The 23,839-nt window shown below is 34.0% G+C and overlaps 1 protein-coding gene across 1 annotated transcript in view; it reads left to right on the forward strand.

Annotated features, from left to right (window-relative positions):
• LOC124161146 (protein unc-80 homolog) overlaps nucleotides 1–23,839 on the forward strand; it is a 134,860-nt gene that overhangs the window by 47,040 nt on the left and 63,981 nt on the right. Inside the window, exons 15-22 of the mRNA XM_046537385.1 lie at nucleotides 2,913–3,106; nucleotides 8,125–8,273; nucleotides 16,207–16,233; nucleotides 16,704–16,839; nucleotides 16,917–17,105; nucleotides 17,780–18,039; nucleotides 18,079–18,114; nucleotides 21,239–21,477. Of these exons, the coding sequence (XP_046393341.1) occupies nucleotides 2,913–3,106; nucleotides 8,125–8,273; nucleotides 16,207–16,233; nucleotides 16,704–16,839; nucleotides 16,917–17,105; nucleotides 17,780–18,039; nucleotides 18,079–18,114; nucleotides 21,239–21,477 (1,230 nt within the window). The remainder of the gene's footprint in view (nucleotides 1–2,912; nucleotides 3,107–8,124; nucleotides 8,274–16,206; nucleotides 16,234–16,703; nucleotides 16,840–16,916; nucleotides 17,106–17,779; nucleotides 18,040–18,078; nucleotides 18,115–21,238; nucleotides 21,478–23,839) is intronic.

A 23,839-nucleotide genomic window follows, 5' to 3' on the forward strand; every position in this document is an offset into this window, starting at 1 on the left:
AAGCATTGTGAGCTCTTTGAGTTGCTTGATTATATCAGAAACATAATATGAGACATTGCTTTGCTAATTTTTACCTCAATTCATAACAAAGCACTTTATTCACAGGCTTGCTAATAGTGAGACACATTTAGAGTGCATTCCTCTTAAGATTGCAGGACATGTTCAGCATCTAAACATACAGCGCTGACAGGAGGAGGGTAGTAGTGACTCCGGAGGAGATGAATCCTTAAGTGTTGAATAAGGATGGAGAAGAACTGACCATTATGCGATTTTTTCTTCATCTCGCTAGAAGATGATAGAAATACGGAAATGGGGAATTCCTATCGGGGGAAAATTTTAATTTCGCACAATCTGAAAGAGGAGTGGTAAACAAAATCTCATGCCACTAAAAAGGGCAGAATGCGATGGCGTAATATTTTGCGTCATATCCTGTGCGCCGTGCGGAATTTTTATTGTCTTCTGCTCTTTTGCTAATTTGGCATCCTAACATCTTTGATGTTGTTAGAAAATGGACCACCATTGAAAGGCATATAGTTTTTCAAGCTTTCTAGAATGAAGAAAATTACTCTGAAATAAATAAGGTTGTGGGATTGCTAGTATTTATCATTTTTACAAGTCAAAAAAGAAAATGTTTCACAACTTTGGAGTAAACTAGACGGGCGACTAATATAGAACAGTATTATAGAGTCAAAATAATACTGTGGGTTATTCGATTTGATAATGCGACAGAAATGAGGAAAAGCAGAGGCGAAGATAAGTTGCAGACTATTAGAGAGATATTTGATGGGCAGCATGAATATTTGAAATATGTATTCGTGCCAGGATCCTGCATGACAGTTGACGAACAGTTATTGAGGTTACGTGGGCGCTATACCGTGCTTTAGACAGTTATTTTCATCAAAACCAGGAAAGTATGGAATTAAAATATTGAATACAATTAAAATTTTGTCTGCAAGTGGTAGAAGTGATTCATACAAGTGGAATATCCAAGAGTACACAGGTAGAGACTCTAATAAAAGTAAAGAGGTCAATCAAGGGAAAAGATTAGTTACAGGTATGGTTGAGGGACTAACCAGCCAGAAACATAATATGTGAAAGTAGATCGCCTACTTCTATTCAAAGGTTTAGCGATTGTAGACATCATGAGGTAAAGTAAACGAGGGATTCCACCCGAGCTCAAGTCTGTAAATGCCATACAGCCTACAGGGTTTCCTAACAAAGTGGTATCTCATGAATCTTGTGGAATCCAAGAGAAAATACAATAGCGGAAGAATTTAAATTGTGAAAAAGAAAATGTAACACACTCCTTGACAACCTTAGCAACCTAGGAAAATAAGTGTCGTAGGTGCAGCTACAAAAAGGATAGAAAAACACGAACATCCTCTTCACAATGTGCTCAAAATATATGCCAAGAGAATTCAGAAATTTTATGCTTGTAGTCAGTGCTTGTAGTAGCATAACAGTTTTTAATAACATTTGTAAATGCATCATACTTTTGTTTAATTAAATTTGTTCCATATCTTATTTATCATTGACAAATAATCCATATTGTAATTTGTGTTAATGAAATTGTGTTAATGAACATACATAAAAATAGGAAAGGTGGAGTGATATTTCTGATAGAGGGATTAATATTATGCTTCCCTGCAGTAATAGCTTCAAACAAAATAATTTAATAATGATAAAGACGTGAAGAAATATGTTGAGGAAGTAAATAAGATGGAAACCATCACTTAACTCAGCTTAAATTCATCATAAACTAGTAATATTGTAAAGAAAATGTTTAAGGGTCCATTGGACCCAGTCAGGCTACTACGCGATAATTTTTTTCAGTCTTCCTAGGGTTAAATATGCAAGTGAGCCTTACAAACTCAACATTAAAATAAAATATGGGGAGCACTGTCAAAGCAAAACATTTCCAATGCTACCACAGTAACGAATATTTGCAGTATTCAGCTGCAGGTCTCACAATAGGCGATAAATGTTGACCAAAGACATTATGAAATATTGGTACACAATTCTAATCAACCATGGCTACACCACATTCCTACTGTGGTGAAGATTGGGTAAATGTAGGTCTATCTTCAGGAAAGTGTGTAAACCGAGGTGCTAGACAGCCACTCATACTATATTTATCCCATTTGACTAGATTGTACGTATTGAGCTATGCACCTCTTGAAAAACGTGATTCTATCAGAAATCGTATAAATTGAAGCAATTCACTGAATTAAAGCACGTATTTTGGAGGTTGGCCCTTTTTTATGAACATCATTTTCCAGACACACGCAATACAGAGGGGTTGAAGGTATGAAATGTCTCGGGTGAGAATTTTCATGAAATTTGTTTTTGAGAGATGTGTTTGTTATGCCCTTATTTTTAAAGTTATACACTGTAGATATCTTTAGAGTTACTGCATTGTCCTACAACTTCCCCTAAAATTAATGTGTTGGTGTTAGTCATCTATTTTGTTTCACATTGAGATAGATATGTATTTGTATACCTACCCTTGATGTTTTCAAATTTATGAAAATCTATTATTTCAACATGTAATAAGCATGCATTTTAGCTGAATGGGTAATGAAATTGATAAACTATTATTTTTACCCTACATGTTTTAATTAGTGCTTGATCCTCTTAGCCAACTAGTGTATATAAATTTCCTTCGACTATTCAAAAACATAAATTCATGTTACTATTTCCTTAAGAAATGAACATCAAAAGCAAAAGTTTTTAAAGTACAGTCAAGGTTGTTAATAAAATCATGTAACAATGGATTTTGTCAGAGTCTTTCAGTAAGAAATTTACCTTTTTAATGTAAGTTTGAATTCTGAGTCAATTTATTAAAAATATAAACACCTGACGAAGTTGCAATGTCAGGGTGTAGTCTTACTTCAAGCATCACCTTTTAACAGAATCTCCTTATCATGGCCATAAACATTCAGATGAGCAAGGTAGTCATTCCAGGAGATCAAGTGAAAAAGTAAAGAAAAGAATGAAGATGGCTGACCTGAAAGCATTTGTAGAGACAAAGCTGCTGTCAAAGTCAGAAAAAACTCTGGAGAAAATTGGCCGTGAGGAATCCAAAACCAATTCTCTTTTTGATCAGGTAAGACCTGTTTTTGTATCTATTTGCTTGTGTGATTTTAAATGCAATTTAAACAAGTTACTGTAGTTTAATTAGGTTACTATACTTTGGTACAATCTATGCTGTATAAGATAGTCGCCATCAAATGCGTATATATAATGTCGTTTGAAAAGTAACACATTTAATGAGTTGCTCACCTTAAACGAGCTAACATGGCTAAGAACATGGCTAAGTTTTTAGGCATATGTCTAAAGATGCTCTAAAGTTAAATCACCTAGTTTATTCATAATTTTACTCATTTGAGAACTTTTTTAGTGTTATTGAGCTTTCTACCTTGTGTGTCTTTTGCCGAACAAACTGGTGTTGTATTCTCAAATACATATCATGTCACCATTCAAATACATAGTTCTATTTTCTTTGATTGTTGATTTAGGATGATGTAATGGGGTATGGTCATTCTAAAGAATGTGTTTCATGATACTAGTTCATAAATCACTTAGTAATAGAATTCTTACTTAATCATTTGTTTCTTAGGAAATTTTCAATAGGGGAGAGTGGGCCACAATGAGACAAAAATCTCTTCATCATTTTTTATATTTTTTCCAATTGATATAATGTATTACTATCTTATTAGCTGATAACTTCTCTATTTTCTACACTTTCTTCTCTGCTTACAATGATGCAATGTAAATTTGAATAGCTCTAAAGTTATTTTACAAAAATCCTTGCAAGCGTCTGAATGTGGTCCAATGTCGGGTCACAATAAGACATGGTAATTAGCATTAGAATAATACATTTTAGTAGCTATTTATTGCAAATTTTACTTAAAAAAGAAGTTTATTTTAAAAATAAACCTCTACTACATTAAAAGTAGGTGGTTCGGACCCCTCCCCTGGCTACGCCATTTTAACTTTTTGACCCCTCCCCTATTTTAACTTTTGAACTATAAAAACAATGAAAGTACATCAATCTGCAATAGAGTGAGGGCCACCATATGAAAAGTTGAAGCATGGTTAATTATGAGTTTTATGTTATTCTCAAAATATAACAGTACCTGTCACACAACTACAAAAATAAATATGCTCACTATCTCACAGTGGCCCATGTCTAATTGTTGCCCACTCTCCCCTCAATTATACTTGTCATTACATAGTAGTAATGTCATTGACATGCTTTTTTTTAACCAGAATAAATAAGAAAAATTCTACATCTGCAGTGGAATCTCGATCTATCGTTTTTCAGGGGGATGGATGAAAAAAACGATGAATGCGGGAAAACGATCGACACGGGAATGTTTTGCCGGGTTGCCTATGTCCCAGGAAACACGGAATTTTTTGCGAATTATGATATTCATTAATTATTGTTTCAATTAATTTCAAATTTGAAACAGGTTTATATAATTTTTTCATAGGGGGGGGGGATAGTGGATCTTGGGAAATGTGCTAATGTAACTATCCCACGGCACTCAGCTTCCCTATCGTATTTCAATCTCCTGGGTAAGATACAAACTATGTGTCTGTCGTTATCAGCCATAAATAACACGTTGTAAACACTTCGTCTCATTTTTGTCAAACGATGGATGCGGGAAAATTATATGACGGGACCGCAATCTTCAAATGATCAATGCGGGAAAACGATACTTCGGGGAACGATAGATGTGGGAAAAAATTACATTGTCTTTATGGAACTTAATTTGGGACCAGGAGCGGCGAATGATGAATGTGGGAAAACGATTAATGCGGGAACGATAGATCGGGGTTCCACTGTATTTAAAAGTGTTGGATACATTGCAATGTGATTTTGAACTCTGGAGATAACATATAGGTTATCATAATTCACATTGAGATTTGTGCTCAGGAATAGCCATGATTATTTTTTGTATGTAAGCTATACCTGATTACAGGATAGGTGTTCTATCTATGTATAGGTATGGTTTGAATTGCCTGGGCCTTGCCTGAAAGCATTCCTATTCAATAGGTAAAACTTTTATATTTTTAATGAGCTTAGCTTTGATGCTAGCTCTTTTCATACCCAGAATTATTTCCCACCTCAAACAAAGGCTCCTGTGCTTTACGTTTTTGTCATTTACCTTCATCCTCCCAGTAATACTTGGTATTCTTTAGTCTGAAATAATTTCTGTATGGTATTTATTATCAGTATTTCAACTCATTTACTTTAATTTTCTGATTACCTAGTCTGCTCCATGTCTAACATGCCTTAAAAAATTATGAAGGAGAAACACTCTGCTTTATATGAAGTAAATTGTTTAGTAGGCATTAAAGTTTTGTAACTCATTGAATTGTTAAAATAAAATCTTTGCATTAGTATGCAAGTTAAATTAGTTTCTTTTTTTTATTTTCAACATCTTAGTTCATAATAGAATCTTCTGAACTTAAATATGTACAAAATTGTATCACGGAAGTAGACAAAAAAATCTGATTAGAAAATTACAATAGTTCTGTTACAACTTCATTGTCAATGTAAAATTCTTGTGTATTAAATAACTCATTTTAAAAATCATATCAATCAGAATGTAAGAACCAAAGAAAATGGCACAAAACACAGTACATGTATTATTTCTAAGCTTTCAAGTAACTTAATCAGGTCTGTGTCAATTAGTGAATATTTGAAAAGTTAATGTAAAACACATTTTATGAGAAAATTTTAGTGCTAGTGTAAATTCTGTCCATTGTGTAATTGTTTCAATGTTTTGATGAAATAAATTTTAAGATTGAAAACCCTGAGTTTCGGTAGTTCAATACTCTGCTTTCACTCCACTCTGCCAAGTTTATTAAGGAATTTTCCCTGCAGACGAGGGAGGAAAAGAGCATGGGTGGTGATCAATTGTATCATGGTACAGGAACGTGCCAGAATGCCATTCAGGCACTGGTTAACAAAAGACATAATAGTCAACACTTTTATCAGTCTTGTTGCTTAAAAATTTCTAATATATGCATTTGTAACCAAAACAAAAAATTTTGTAATGAAATGTAAATAATAACTAGTAATTAAAAAAAGTATTTCACATCTATTAAAAGTTAAGGAAAGTGCATTATGGCTCTGCTAATTTTGCCATGACGTCACTAGTGGTAATGAATTGCATGTGTGGGAAATGGTTAATGGTTGTGGAGTGGGGTTGGACAATGCAAATAAGGTATTCAAATTTCAACTGTCAGCTGCCCAAATGGTTATGCAAGGTGGGAGGTTAATTTCAAAAATAAATTCTTAGTATTTTCAGTAGTCATATGTCATCTTCTGGACATTATGTTCTTTCCTTAGAAATTTTCATTACCAGAAATGTGTACGAGTGAGCATCATCCAATCATCCATCACCATGATTTGATCTATAAAAGCTCTGGTTAACACTAGAACTGCTGAACTTTCCAACCCCACCAATACCGCGGCATGGGACTTTTTTGCCCCATTGACAAAATATGTTGATCCTGTCATGTTTAAGTATAATTGACGATTTTTTTGTGGTTTGTGTGAACAAAACACGTGTTTAGGTAATGTTTAAAACGTTTTATTAAGTATAACTAGGAATACAGTAAACTTATTTTGACGTGTTGGTTGCAAGCTCAGACCTGCAGACGCGCCGGGCAGAGGTGACGCGGCCGGCGCTGTGTGAGTAGGCGGCCGGTGCAGTGCACAGATATTCCCTTCTGCGCTTATAACTGGAAGAATAATGGTATCTGTGCATCGATCCCCTTCGTAATAAACTGTTATTATGCTAACTACAAAATAAGTGTACAAAAAAAACTGTAATTGTATGTTTTCCCCATATGGAACAAATAAGTCCCATCCCGCGGTTCTAGGTAAATCGTCGTTTTTCTCGTGAACCAAACATCGTACAATATTTTCAATATGACCATTCGAAAGAGCATAAAAAATGAGCAAAAGTCAGTAAATTTCACAAGGATCAAACCACTAGTACATGAATGGCAAACATTTGCAAAGGGCGATGGGACAAAAAAGTCCCGTCTGCGGTTCTAGTGTTAACACATTCATTCAATCACACACAATTCAACTATTTTCATGAAAGTCGTCAGAATCGGCCGATAAAATAAGAAAGAAAAAGAGGTTTTCGCACCAAAATTCTGTTCAAATAGTGCTATTTATAAACGGCGCACACGATTCGAAAGAGTGAAGCTTGCTGAAGGCCATGCACACGATCGGAAGACTCGGAAGTGGATATTAGTCACGTATGGAGGCGGAGAAAGGGTTCCCGGCCCGACCTGCAGAGCACGTCAATTTATGTGCTCCATATATCGGCTTGGACGGTACCGTGTCAATTGACGTGCTCCGTGCTGAATGTGGTACTTTACCCACTAAAGGTACTTTACCTACTAAACCACTGGCATGATTATACTCACCAGCAGTTTCAATGCCAAATATGCTTGTTGTGTCCAGATATCCCCAGATAAAAGTAAACTCCATTTTTAAGTGAGATGTGCGTGAAAGCATTGTTGGAAAAAATTCAAGGAAAAAGTTGGAGGTGGATATTTTACATGTTACCATATTGTGGCATGTATGATTGAAATTTCCGAGTACAAGGAGTATGTAGTTTTAATGGTCCTAGTTGTATAAGTTTATTACGTGGATATGTTTCTAGAAGATGGACATCTCCTCAGAGTTACTGAGCTGGTCACAATTGGAAACAAATGAGTTGCGCATTAATTTTTTCCACCTCTATTTTTATGCATAATTTGACATATATGTATTAGTTTTTCAAGGAAGAGATGGTTAAGTTCCCCACGTTTGAGATAATTTCTTGCTGAAAGGGTGGTAATTATTACTATAATTCAGGCTTTTTGACACCATTCACATTTTTTTGTGAGCACAGTAGGTAACTGTTTTCATTGAAGTAAGGTTAAATTTTTAAGAGTAAAGATGAAGAGTTGAATTTTCTTATGGTTCGGCAATGAACCTACCTTATCGGCAATCATATGTTTTGAATATTATGAAGAAAGTGAGTGATTTGCATTTTTTTCTAGCAGAATTGAGGGATGCACTTTATTAACTTCTAAAATTTGTTCCAGGACTGTCATCATAGTTTAGATACAGGTGATGAGCATCTTTCTAGGCCTTGCTCTGCTCTTGCAAAAATATTTGAGCCTAAAGCTGACCAGTGTGAAAGAGTTAAGCCTCCAAGCAATTTAGTGAAAGGCAAGAGCATGCCAAGTTTGAGGTAAGGAAATACCCTTAGCCATGATTTAATGTAGAGGTTCTTCATGGATTTCCCTCTGCTATATACATTTGGTTTTTGTCCCCTTTACCGAAACTCCCTTGGTGACCACTGTATGTGTTTATCGTCTGTATAAATTTTGATAATGTATCATGCCATAAAAATAGTATTTTATCAATGATCAACCATTAGCAGAATTACCAACAGCACATGCATGGACAAAGAGATTGTCAGATTTGCCATTTTAGAAGGTTATTGAGGAAAAAAAATCTTGGGTAAAGTAAATGTCTGTGGTTTGTAAATGCCTTAGCTTCTGAAATTTTGCTTCATATTGACATAATATATGAAATATTTGACTTCCATGATTTTCTTTTAAATTATCCACGTGGGTCAAGTATCATATTACAAGAAATTATGCCTTTTTTCACCTGTTACCTCAGTTTTTAAGTTCTTATGAAATAGGTTTTCCTAATTTTTGTCGTAGGATAATTGTTCAAGTGTGGAGGTTATTTTCAGAAACCCATAAATACCAGATGCTATCATCATCAAAAATGCATATGACTATTGGGAAGTGGAAAATGAATCAGTATTTTAGTTTACTTCTCATAGGAGTTACAAATATGTATTTCCATACTATGCAAATTATTTTTTGCCCTCCTGGCTTGAATAAATATAATACTAAATATTTCTGGCTGATATATCCTGGCAAACATATTAAGGAGGATATTTTTGACAATGTAACAATTAATATTAATCTTTCCTCTTACTATCATTCGTGTCAATTTGTTTAGCTGTCCTTGATTTGTTTTATTGTAGTTCAAGCAATATCATAGGAGAGGGGGCCCGAGCCCCCTCAAAAATTTGTTATGGGTGTGAGGAAAAAATGTGCCAGGCTTGTCGATTTTCTCCGGAGTGTCCAAATATCAAGATTCGAGTTATCAGGGTTCTAATGTTGGTCATATGACTCTTCTAAAATGCTTAAAAAACTTGAAACTCACTGCTTAAAAAATTTCCCAGGGCAAGATCCCCGGTTTGGGCCCCCACAATATTTTTTGTAAGTCGGCATCCCTGGAATGATGTACATACCATCAATTGTGCATATAATGAATGAGATACTACAATGTAAGCTTGCACAAATTGCAGCCCCCTGCTGTTAATGTTCCTTATTGATACCCCTTACAGTTGTATTAATACAGAACTCTTTTTCAATGTTTGGTCCAGCATTATTGTTGTATTATTCAGGAGCTATTTGTCTTTCTGATATTTATTCAACACTGCAAAAGTTTTATCTGCGTTTATTTTTTGGAGATGTTTTCCCTCAGGTCTTTTCTTTAAAATAGTAAAGAAAGTATAATAAATAGTGTGTGTCATCTGAGTGGCATATTAATATCCTGATAAAGTAGCATGGTTATCAAGGCTGTGGCCATGAAAGCTTGGTTAATCAAATACCATTCTAATTACTTTTGTAACAATCAGAAGTAACACTTGTTTCTTTTATAAAGTTATATGTATACTTTCTTTTGAGAAATTTTTATGCAGCTCATATTCCTCTAAAATGCACATACATAATTGTTATAATTCGTCTCAATGATAAATATTGAATTCTGGACTTAAAATATACTGAAATTTCAAGTAGTGTTTGTATTCAGAAAGAACATATGCATCCATGAATTTTTATGTTGATGTGAAGGGAGTTAGCATCAAAAGTTTAATTTCCTATCTCCTATAAAGATACTTAAAAATTCTGTTTTTATTTCCTCTTGTTTATGTATCGGTTTAATTGGCATAGTTTTAGAGATTGACTAACTGGTAAATGTACTTTCCTAAATTGATGATATCCTTGTCACATTGTTCCAGTCTGCATATTCTTGAAATAATAACTTCAATTGATGGTAGTAGTCACTTTTCAAGTTAGTTGTGAAATACAAGACTCATAATACAGTGGAAACTTGATAAAATGATACCGCACAGTGCCCAAATAAATCCTTGCTGTGGTAAATTATTGTCTTAGGGGTAAAGCAAATATTGCCGATGAAACCTATTGTCAATGCCTATTTTGGGGCCAGATTTGTTATGGATCAATGCCAAAAGTAGGGGAAAGTTTGTATGACAGTCAATACCCTTACCTTATTTACCAACTATCCTTCAATGTTTAAGCGCTGTACTGACTCGAAAACATGCAAAAATTATAGCAATAATCCCAATGCATGACCAACCAAGCCACACTTGCCTACATAAGTAGTGTATTTACTGGAGCATTCTATTATTTTAATCAGTATCACATAAATTCAACTATGGTTGAGTAATCAAAATTGTAAAGTGGTTATTCTTTGCCTTTACCATATCCTATTTTTGTTATTTTTTTTTGATTGATACAAGCACGTTTAGCATATGTTACGGCAGAGAAAAAGAAGCAAAGGAATGAGATCCTACCTCGAATGACGTTTTTTATCATCTGATGTGATTCAGTGTATTATCTACTGTGAAAAATATTCTGCTAAGTTAGTAAAGAATACCACTGAAATAGCTGTTGTTTCCAAATGCCATTTTTCAAATTTAGTTTAGCACTTAGAATCATTAAAATACTTCACAAGAATATCCTAAACCGTGTAATGATATGAATAAAAATTAAGTATCTTATAAAAAATATTATCTAGACATCATTTTAGGACAACTATTGTGGGCACATAGGCTTTTCAACTAAATAGTGTAAATCAAGTCAGAAAAAACAGCGAAATTCATAATGGTTTGCTCTCAACTGCCCAGAGAACTAATGGTGATCGAATATGTAATTGCAGCTTTAAATGCTGCAATATTTTCCCTCAGTGTAACTGTAAAACAATTGATGGCAGCTAACAGTGTGCAATTGACACATAACACTCTGTATTAATTTCATTTCGAACTGATTGCTAGCAATCACAGCAACTGAGCACTATTGATGAATGTTTTTTGAAGATTGAATCTCTGGCAATGGTAGGTGACTACACCAAAAGGGTCTCATATTAACCATACCTATTTTTTCACATGCTAATCTTAAGTCAATTAACAGTGCCACTGTAATCTCTCATTTTGGCGAGGATGTCACAGTAAGCCATACTAGTAATAATGTAGTGCCACTGAATGTGTGTGGTATACATTTGAAGAAATTTATATTTACAGTAACCTATTCTTTAGCCCTCTCACATTTAAAGTTTTTTTCTGGTAAAATTTGAAATACAGCTTAATATGTATCTCCTAATATGCATAATTTTTTTTTACTAAAAATCATTTCAAATAGTATTGCATATTGAAGAAGGCCTACATCCTGAGGAATACAGACAATGTATAGGGTGCACTAGAATTGTTTGCAGTCCATGTTTAATGTCAATTTTTATTTTGCATGAAGTGTGAAAATTTCTCCTTATTCATTTATAGTCATGCCATCCTGCATTTGTCTTTCAGCAGACTCATTCAAATATGTATAAGAAGATAGCTTTTAACAGTTTTGGCCATCACATAAGCAGCCTAAAATAATATGTAATATATAAATACAGCTCAAACTTCTCTCATAGTTGGAACTTTTAGTCATGCATTTACTCATACACTCCCTTTACTCCTCTATGAAGATACAAAAACTATTAAATCCCTGTGATCTCTCTGTTAAATCCTCTGCTGAAGACAACAAATTTAATCTTGATCTAGCCAGCTACATACCATGGAAATGCTCTGCAGTACACCCTTGCTCTATGATATTAATCTTTTCTGGAGGACCGATCATTAAACAAATTCCATCATAAGTGGAACCAGTATTATTTCTGGACGAGCAATCAGTTTAAAGAGGATCAGCTCAACTAAAAGTTTCATGTATCTATTTTAATTTTTTAATCATTAAATTTACTCTTCTATTTATTTTTCAAATATCTCTCTTGAACAAATGGGGCACACAATTACTTGCTTGAGGTTGTATTGTGCCAGTGGAAACAAAGTCAGCAAAACTTGAAATTTCAATGAGCCCATAAAAAATCAGTCCAATTCCTATGCAAAAATCAACATAAGTTCAACGCATCTTAATGCCAGTACATGCATGTCAAATTATGTACTAAAATGTATAGTTTTCTTTCTTCAGGTACCTGCTTCAATTACAAAATTAACTCATCGTTTTGGCTCATAGCTTGGAAAATGTGAAATAGTAATTAGTAGAAATGCCTCACATGCTGCTTATGTTTCGGCCAATATGTTAAGATGGTGACAAAGGTCAGGTGATAGCTTTCAAGTGTTCATAATTTTCTTGATTCTTGTGGTCTTGTAGATTGATACACTAGAAGTCTAGTTTATCTCTTATAATATGATTAATGTGAACTGTATAATAGTTTTTGTTTTCATGAGTGCATCTATCCTTTGATGCAGTATCCTCTTTATTAAATGAACATATAATACTCTCATTCAACATATGGCTCTGTGGGGACATCTAAATGATAAAATATATTAATAATATATTATAATTAGCATTATCCTCTGTTTTCTGTTAATTCTGAATTCAGTTTTACGCCCTTATGAAAAAGAGGATATTGTATTGAATATAGAGGCTGTATGCCTGTGTGTATTATACTGATTTAGTATTTAGTTTCCCTAATATTTTGAAAAATTATGCCTGTATGCTTAAGTATAGTATTCAGGTGGAATCATAATTGCAAATAAGTAAACTGATCTCAATTAGTTGACAGAAATAATAATTCATTAAAATAAATCATTTTTCTCATTATCTTTTGTTAATTTTAAATTCTGAATCAAGCTTAGTGCTTATTAGATTTTTTTGCTTTTAAATTTTAATACTTAGAAGAAATCGTAATATTTAATTATAATCGCTAATTGTTACTAATAATTTTAAATTGCCATATTTGTACAAATCTAAGATGAACATGATTCTAAGACGACTCATATTTTATGAAACTCCATCAAGGAAAAATTTATGTAGAATAGTACCTATTTACCTTACATCTCCAAATGCAGTGGCGTAACTATGGGGATATGAGGGGATAGATCCCCCCTAAAGCCTCAGAGAAATATATATATATTTAAAACTATTGTCTAGTTTTGAAAATTAATAACTGCATCTCCTTAAGGTTAATTTTTTTGTGCCAAAATAATGTAAAATGTATATCCAAGCATGTCATTTTTCAAAAATTTTCCCCCAGACTCCCCATGACTCCCCATTGCCTGGGGGTGAGGGGGGGGGGTTGCCACCAGGCCATTCCATCCGTACGCCACTGTCCGAAGGTAGTCCTATTTTTGTACCCAAAATCTGTGGGTGATAAGTAATACGGTGCCTTTATCATCAGCATCATATTTTACTTACCAAAGATGCTAATTATTATACAGCTATTTTAACATCTCTCTTTTTGCAAAGGTATTAGGTGGCAAACTCAGATATCCATAATTTGGATTATACGACCCGCAATTGAAGTTGAGATTTTGAATCCAGTTGTAAGAAGGTTCCTCTTCTGGGGTTCGGAGGGAAAGAAACTATCTTAGAATGTGCAAATATGGTTAAAATAAAGTATGGTTAATTTACCACCATCTACTCAATTAGGTTGATAATAATTACCAATCCTCAGAGTGTATCATTCTATAATTATTTTGGCGAAATTATCATAGCTTTTGCTATTTTCTTTGAGGCAAAAGGCAATCAATGTACAAAAAATGATTGGTTGATATCAGACAACATGTTTAAATAATTTACTAAGCAAGTTGTGAGTTTTTTAATTAATTTACAAATGAGGTAAATTGTGGATCATTGGATCAATCGTGGATTATTGGATCACATAAACAAATATTTTTAAACTAAATACACATTGAATTCCGTTCGTTTTTACTTTTAAGTATTCAGCAAATGTGTTTGGTAACTTTTACTTGCTTATGCCTTAAATGAAAAATTTACTTGGTTAATTTATCATGTTATTTTCACTAAATGGCTGTTTCGTTAACAAAATTTCCTTTCGATGTGATAAAATGACACAACATATAAATTGTCATATCTTCTAACATTCCATTAAAATAAATAATAATATGTATCATCTTGAATTTTTGCATTCTTCTAGTTCATATTTGTATATTTATACTCATAATATTTTTAAAACTTTACATTGTTAGCACGGTTTTACTTTAAATTTGCTTGCTTACATTTAATTATTATGTTTGTATTTTTATCATTTGAAACTGAAAAAAGGCACACTCTTAGAAGAGTAAATACATAAATGTATCTTTTAATATTATAAATGTAATTCCTGCGATGGTTTCCTAGTTTCAAATCTAAACCCTGGAGAAATAAACGATAAGAATTTGAGGGAGAATGGAACACGGCTTACGTTAAAATTTGGAGAATTCATGTAAGCCTCGCACCCCCATTTTTTCACCGGCATTTCCGGAAAAAAAGGTGCGTGGCTTCTACAGGTGAATTCGGTAATTCAGATATTGTTGTTGAAAAGTTAAGACCTCTGCCTAGGTTTTTATCTCACCTTGCATAAAGCATATTGGACATAGTGATGTTCCCTCGTCATTATTGCCACTGTTACCATTTGTATCGGGAAAAGTTTCGGATGCATTTAATGTATTCCCTCAGAGCTCAGCGGGGAAATTTCATACATTAGGAACGAAACTGCACACATGAGGAAATGCTGGGATGCTATGCAGAAAAACTAAATACATTAAGCTCACTTTGTTAATTTGTTTTGTTAGAAAATTATTTACTGTATGATTAAAAGTTCTCAAGTAATAATGTATTCATAAAGGAATAGTAATGTTTAAAAAAACTATGATAAAATAATGTTATCATAATATGTAATTGGGTGTTTATGCTATCAATCCATAAATATCTATAGAATCCAAATGATTGAGGGATGAAAATGCTATATCTACTAAAGTAGAGCTGATAGAAAAAACTGATTCCATTTTTAGATTCAGCACCCCAATTGTAGTAAAAATCAGTTTAAGATTTTCGGCAAAAATTTTTTTTGTAGACCTGTGTTATTGATGCTATCTCTCAATACATTTATCTCATTCAAATATCTGCCAATGTGTCTCCTTCTACAAATGATATTTATGATGGAACTTGCCTTTGAGGTGTGGTATTACTTCCCATCTTGAAAGCTTGAATTTTTTCACGCAGATCAGATTCGAGAGTGTAGGGATTTCAAATTTTCAAGCAAATTTTCATCTTTTGAAGATAAGCCATTGTAAATTTTAAGAGAACTGTGTTATCATTAGCAAAGGGGTCTTTCAATTCACTGATCACCACTTTTCCTATGTCCAGCATAAATCTCAATTTTGTGTCCACAGCTGTGACATTTTCAAAGTATTGCCTGGAAATATTTAATAAGAGATTTTTTTCACTTGAGTATTTTTGAGTCTATCGAAATCACCAACCGGAGATATATGGATCCTGATTTATTGGCCTATCTAAATTAGATAAATATGTGATCTAAGTGTGAGCTCCAGTTTATGGAACAATGCCATTTGTTTTGTTCACAATAGATGAGGTCAATAGATGAGTGATATGTGATGCATATGGAAATCAATTCTTGCATTGCTGGTCAAATTTTATGTATGCACTGTGCAATCATCAGTTGGATTTCATTGATATTAGCATGTTACAGATTTTATACTGATATAGAAATATATGATATAGCAAGCATGCTCTCTCATCCTCTCTCTTGCTAAATAGAAAATTTAAAAAAACATTATCAGTCATACTTTTATGTGTTCCTACAGTAGGTGGAATGACTATGCATCACAGTGTTCTTTATCTATACATTACTCTTTGACAGTGATCATGTTAATGTGTTCTGAAAAGAAGTGTAAATTGTGTAATTTTGTTCTTGTATTTCCATCTCTTAATCTTTCCTGTATTCTGTTTCTCTTCTGGACAGTCTCTCATTATTCTTTCTCTCTCTTGCCTCAGCTGTTTGATAGATGAATTGACTGGTGGGTAAGTTAGCTTGATTAAAACTTGCACTTTCTAGTCCTTCTTGAGTAGTTTAGAAAATACTGCACTTTTAATTTAGTTACACATGAAGGGGCTTGGTCCATAGGGGAGTATTTATGTGATTGCTTCTGTGTCGTTATCTTGTTTGTGACTGCACTGTGTAACGTAGTACCTACACAGAAACACGTAATACTCACCCTACCGCATTTGGATTGACTTCGAATTAATGAATACACACCTTTAATTGGAATCCTTAGTTTCTCTGAAGATTTAGAAAAAAAACGTCATTCATCACAGAGAAACAGAAACATATTATTTCTTGTTTTTAAATCAATTAGTTGCTTTTTAGAAGTACATATTTATCTATTTTGGGAACTTTCACCTGCTACCTGTTTTATATAATGTCTCACTTATTTGGCATTGGCAAATTGAAGAATTAAATGAATGCTTCTCATGCTGAAATCTCTTTTTAGGTACATAGGGGAGGTCCATCCAGAGAAACCTAGACCAATCAAAGGACCTTGCATTCAAACCCATACTATCCCAAACCCCATTATAACAGTGACTGAGCACACTCCTACTCCATCACCTGAGTATATGAGGAGACAGGTAAAGTGCATTAACTTGTACATTGCAGAAAATATATTTCCTCTTGGAATAGTGACTGATATGAATTTCTTTGGTAGGGTTCAATTGATAGTCAGCTTGATGCAATTAGTCTTCAAGGGAAAAAGTGTCCGGAGAGAAAACCAAGTCTCACTCGTTCCCAAACTGATTCTAACATTACTTATGCTGTTGAAGAGATGCCTGAGGCAGCTGGTTCTGTATGTTACATAACTAAGGATGGTGATATTGACTACCAAGTTGTTTTGAAGGTAGGTACAAGTCTGTCATGTTATGTAGGGAGACCAGATAAAAATATTTGAATGCATAGTCCAAGTCAATTTGTGCTGAATAAGAGCTTTGGTTAGCAAGGTTATGATTTCCTCCTATCATGGTTTTCAGGGTGCTGAATTAACAAATGTTTTTTGTCAAAATTTTGCCATATTTTGCCATAATTTTGAATTTTAGTTAAAAATGGGGATTTTTAAATTTATCTTATCGTCTGTAATCTTGTTGATCAAGGTAGTGTTAGTGATTTTTTTTTCATTTTGTCTTTATTTTTATCATAAAGATTTTATTAGTGGTTTATCAATTTTATTCCTATTTAGGCTTAACTTAGAACTACTCAAAAAATTTGGTCTCTGCTTTAATTTTGGGTAATCAATACATGTATGAGAATTACATACTTTAAAAACGTTTTAATGGATTTTACTTTCATTGCCTCATGCATTGCTGTGAAAAAATCATAATACCTATACATATATATTTATAGAGATTATGAAGTTATTGGAATACTTAAGGTCTCTTTTTATCAGTTATCCTGCAGCCTGTATTATTATGAGGGCATAGAAGACAGATATCAAATTCATTAGTTATCTTAAATGAATTAAACATTTTAATGGAGTTATTTCTACTCTGCAATAAGTCATTTGATTTGGCTTTTCAGGCTGTCCATTCTGCTGCTATTCGTGACAATATTTGCACTCTGCGTGTTTGTGAAGTGATTCTGAATTTGTGTGAACTACTTATGGACATGGGAGTGCTGAAGCAGTGCTTAAGAGAGGAGGCAGCTGCTTCATCAGGAGCTGGTGGCCCATCTGAAATGTCTGCACCTTCTCCGGGGAATTCAGGTTGGAAGGATGCCACTGCCGCATCTGAAGGAGAAACAAGTGGTACAGCGAAAGAAGATGCTAAGGAGCAGAGTGCGTCATCTAAAGAAGGGAAAACACTGTTATCGGAGTGGAGTTCACCTCACAGCCTGATCATGAATTGTGTTGTCAGGCGAGTCTACATGCTATGTATTTATTTTGTCGACCCTTGCATAGTGTTTTATATGTAAGAGAGCAGTTTTTATCTTAGTTTCAGAAGAAATACATGCCATGTTGCTTTTCATTTCTTTTTCTATTGGGTTTAAAATATGGAATATTATTAAAATTTTTAGGTTTTTTGTTAAGCCAGTGTAAGAGTTTTTTTTACTCTTCTGGTTAAGGAACTCTCTACCTTAGAGTTGATATTATACTACTTACAGCTCCATATCTGAATCCTACTTTTTATTGATAATGAGGAAGTTGGGAGAATGTTATCCTAGTGGGTAGAGTAGTGCATGGCTGCTGACTGAGGTGTTCCATGTTCAAATCCTGAGTAAAGTTACTAGATGCCCTCAGGCAAAAATCCTTAAAGTGCAAGGTGGCCCAAGGAAAGGAGCTGTCTCCCCTTCCCTTACCCTGAATGAGAGAAATACACTTGCCTGTGACAAAGACTGGGATGAGATGTACCCTCACCTATTAAAACCAACCCCTGGGTTTAATCACTAAGTGAGAGAATGCAGATGTTATGTTACTGAGTAAAAATACTTATTGGAGATAAACATTTACTTTCATTTGATAGCATTATTTAGTTCAACAATTTTGTAATTCAGACTACTTGTTTATTGATTCTCATTTTTGCAATTCAAGTTTTGTAAGATTTTATCTTTTCCCGGCAAAGAGAAAAGTTAAAAAATTTAAGTTTTATTTGCATGATTAGGTTTACCTTAAGAGTTTAAATTTCCCATCATCAAAGCTTACCGCACATCATTGTACTTACAAGCACAGCATACTCTCGATTATCCGGGCTATTGATGGGGAGAGGTGGTATGAATAATCGGAAAACACGAAAAATCCAAACTTGGTCATCAATTTCTTGTAATTTTTTAAATTTATGCAAATCAAACGATCTATTATTATTTATGCAAACAATCTATTATTATAGTCTGTTAGTTTAGATTGCTTTCCAGAATCATAATGAGCTTTCTTTTCCTGACCGCAATCTTTTTAGTGGCGATAATGAAATTGTTCTCTTACTTTTACTGCTGCGTGTAATACCTAGTTTCCTAAGGAAACGCATCCGTGGCTGCGAGATCATGGATTCAGGGAAGTGGTGTGCACAAATGCTTTGAAACCACTCCAAAACATCGGAAACTCTAGATTTCAGGCACCACGCCACATAGTCGCGTCTCGCACAAGCTGCCCAGGATGCAACTGCTGATCCATGATCACTGAGCATGATCACACTCGTCAATGGTTGAAAAAAAGGAGCACGTAACTACCTAGAAGGTAAAGGGTGCGCGATCATGCCATTGCCCAGCAGCAGTTATAGGAACTTGCAGCAGTTATAGGACTAATGGCCAATTGTCTACGGTGGGGAGTGCCTGGCTATGACTCATGCTATCTCTCTACTTCCACTTCCCTCACTGCCTTCACTTCTACTATTCCCTTCCCTTCCAGTTAAACCTTGACTAGTTGCGGCGTAAACATGCCCGAGTGCGACAAATTCTCCGGTTCACTTGGGCTGTATTCAACCGCATGTGAAGCCACGGCATTACTTCTGAATTGGTGGTATAAAATATACAATTAGAGATCGTAGATAACATTACTCTTACTTTAAGATTGGTTTACCATTGAAGAACCTTGTAAAATTTATCAATAGTTTTTTTTCCGGCTGCTGATCGTCGTCTACAATGCTAGAGTAGACGTTCAAGTAAACTTGAAAAATTCCTTGTCAGCAAGTAAATAAAGTAATTCTATTTCATAAAGGGGATCATAATTAATAATAAGCCCAGTGTGGCCTTACATTTAAATGCAAATATCTTGGTGCTTTTGCATCCAATTTTATTTTCTTTATAAAGATTGCGGAAAACGTCAAAGTAGCGTGAACTTGTGCACAGATAATCAGCAACACGGATAAACTGCAGCTGGATAACCGAGAGTATGCTGTAACATGATATCTTTGCATTGTTAAAAAAGTTTGTTGCTTCCTCTAGTTCTACTTTCTATGTATTTGCATGTCATAGGAATCATGGTATTAGGCCATCTTAGCCCCGTATGCATAGTCGGACCTTGATCTCCAATTCAACCTTGTTCTCATAGAAGGGTCGATCAAGAGAGAGGCACCTCTATTGCACAGCAAAGTCACTGAAGGAGGCGATCTCCTTAGCTTCGATGATGGTCGCCTTGTCTAGTCATCAGTGTTCTCAAAAACTTTTCATGTAAATGCTGACATTTCCTGTGACGCCTCACAGAAAAAAACTAACAGAAGTGGAGCTAAAATGGGAAGGTAGTTGTTAGAAAAAGAGTGTCTCAAGGAGCAAACAGGATTTTGACCCAGAATAAAGCAATACTTATTAATACAGCATTGGAACACAAATGTAAAATATTAACAATTACCATTAATAGTCATAACATTAATGAAAATATTTTCATGACAAAAGAATTTGCATTGTCGGAAGGGAGATATTCAAAATCATTTGAAAACAGTGTAAGTGTCCTATCTAGCAAACAATACCGGGATGGCCGGTAAAAATATTTTTTAATATGCAGGATACAAGACCATTAAATAGTGATCCACAATATTCAACTTACCTTGATTGAACAAGTGAGAATTACTCATCAAAATTACAATATCACAGTTTGAAAAAAAAATAAAAAAATGGTAAATCCAAATTCTTCCTCCATTGTCTTAAAAAGCACTTTAAGTGGGGAGTGCTGCATTAGTGAGAAAAGCAAATTTTTAATTGCATTGTGGAGTGTTGTAAAACTTTTGATATTTATTAAATATCGCAACAGGTGATACTATAGTAGTGGGTCGTCCATCTTGTTTGTTTACAACAACTCCTTATAATGCCTCCTCCTTGCGAGAAGACACCTGTAACCAACCTTCTTTGATGGAGTCTAACTCAATCACTAGGGAGTTCTGAAGTGACCTCTGGTTCAACTGTGCAATGGAATTTGGAGTTGGAGGTGCTTATGATGCGTTCAGAGATTGAATTGGAGGTGTAGGTCAGACTATGCATACAGGTCTTTTTGTGTTTGAACTTTTAATAGATTGCATTGATGCCATTTAAAATTTTTCTTGTAAACATTCTCAGGGTTCTGAAGCATTTGGGCTGCCCTCATGGATGTTCTGATGGGCAAAGAGGACCACCAGCTGATTTCTTACGCTCACAGGGCCAAAGTATTTTAACAAAATTACACCGAGCCAGTGAAAAGCAGTTTTCACGTTTCCTTCGTGATTTAGTGAACCATAACTGCCTCTCTGAAGTGATGGACTTTTTTCATGCATATGTTGGCTTTTGTGTCGATCCAAGTTCTCTTCTATCTCCACTGAGTGAGTAAAACGTATAGATTTAAGACAAACCACGTAGGCCTGTGCGAGGAGGGATTTTTTTTAAATCGAGGATTATTGAGCAAATGTTTGAAAAAATCTTGAATATAGAAAGAGATTCAAAGTTTTCTTTCCTTATTTAAGGTTTTTCCTCTGCAGTTCTGGTCGCCTCTTTTTCTTAATAAAAGATATCCAACATTTAATAATTTCCTAATAAAAATATCCAATAAAAGATGCCAACATTTTGCCATTTATTTGTGGTATCATCTGAGAGTAGACAGGTCCAGTATTTAGAATTTTGTTGATAACAAGAAAGGGTATGAAATATATTCAAGTGAATCGACTGCCTTCAACATTACAAACTATACAATGTCACAATTATTAATTAGAGGAGATTATTGTAAAAAAATTCATAGTTTCCATAAATTCAGGGAATTCAAAGAAAGCAATGGATTAGAAATGTAAGGTACTATTCAATTGAAATTATTTTCATGTGAATAATGATAATTGGATGTGCTAGTGGAATTTTAGAAGGAAAAATGTTTTAAATTGCTGTTCAATTCTCTCAAAGACTACATGATGCCAAAAATTTCCTATTTACCTAGACCTTTCCTGAACTAGTGCTTGATAAACAGGCATCTGAGCACAAGAAATGCTAAATAATCCATCATATTTTTATTTTATATTTTGTTTAATGTTCCTGGGTAAACAAAACATGTGTTAACGTTGGCTTAAAGAGTTCAATCATGTGAAGTGTTTTTAATAAGAGATAATCATATTTTATATAAGTTTTTTAAACTATAAATTCTAGATTTCATCAAATAAACAAGACTTTCACAATTCCTGGTATGCATGCTGGTAACAAAATCTCAGAGAGCTAGATCAAAATTTCATTTGTGGAAATTTTGTTATGCAATTGTGACATTCTGACTAGGCCTAAATTAAACCAGTTAATTAAATTATTGGATGTATGCTAGAGCTAGAAATGCTTCAGGTTCTCTCGTGGAAATTTTTTGTGTGTATTTTTGTCTAGCCCTATGCCATGGTCAAGGCTCCACTATCTTTCTTGTAAGTTCCTTTTGGGAAATGCTGCATAGAAAATATTTTTGCTCAATGTTTCTCTCCTCCTTATGGGGGTGTTATATAGGGAAAAGAAACTGCAGACAAAACTCCATTTTCTTCTTGATTCTATGCCTGGAACTAAAAGATTTTGCCATTTATGTGGCGTGACATCATGAAATCGTCTCAAAAATGTTAGGGAATTAATATGACTGACTATGTTGCACAATATTTCAAGTCCCAGAAATATTACGTCCACTGCAACACAGATCGCAATCCAGCTCAAGACAAACTCGAGACTCAGTTTTTTGGGAATGCTCATCTCCAAATCAAGTGGTTGTTGACCAGTAATTTTTTCTCCCTTTAATCTAGAAAATTCTAAACTTGCACAGCCCTAATACCACGTATTTTTTTCAGTGTTAGGAATATTTTAGTGAATTCATTCCCATAAATATTGAATTTCATGACTAAAAACAGATATGGCAATACTTTAATTAATGCCATTTTTTCATGAGGGCACTGTACTTTTGGTTATATTTTCACTCATGAAGGATGGAATCTCAAGTCCATGGATTCTGTGAAATCCTTGGATGTGTTTCTATTGATCCCTCAATGTTCTGCCCCTTCTCTAATTATAATTGTCATAAGCAAAAAAGCATTGTCAGCGTATTTGATCAAATATATTGTATCATATCTTTGATATCTTCAACTATTCCATTGTCTTCATAGAACTTTAGTAATCGAACTCTCCTCCAAATGTCTAATCAATCTGAAATTTGTAGTTTTTACTTGCTCACCATAATTTTAATATAAATCTGTCATTAACGTAAACATTATCAGGGTTATTTAATTGGAATAAATAAACTGATGATATAGGTATGTATCTGATGGCATCGCTATATCCTTAGATGTATGCAATTTGCTACGTAAATATGTAATATTGATAATCGAGATTCAGGGGGTTATATATGTATTGCCCTGGATAGATACACTAATCAATTCGTATTAAAGCCATTACAATGAAGTGGTAAAAATGAAAAAAGCCGCTTTTAGGAATAAGAGATACTATAATAAGTGCAAGAGTACTGTTTTGAAACTTACTTATATTCAAGTTTACTTAAAATTAATATTTTTTTCATTACATGGACAGTCATTTGTGTTTGAACTCTTCCCCAACTTGTACTTACAACCTTACACATCAATTATAATTTCTCTCAAGAAATCTACCATCTTTCATTTGAAAAGTAATGATTTTTTTAACGTTGCTGTACCATTGAATGTAAAGCTAACTTCACGGTGGAATTTT

The sequence above is a fragment of the Ischnura elegans genome, chromosome 1, assembly GCF_921293095.1.
Source record: "Ischnura elegans chromosome 1, ioIscEleg1.1, whole genome shotgun sequence".
Lineage (NCBI taxonomy): Eukaryota > Metazoa > Arthropoda > Insecta > Odonata > Coenagrionidae > Ischnura > Ischnura elegans.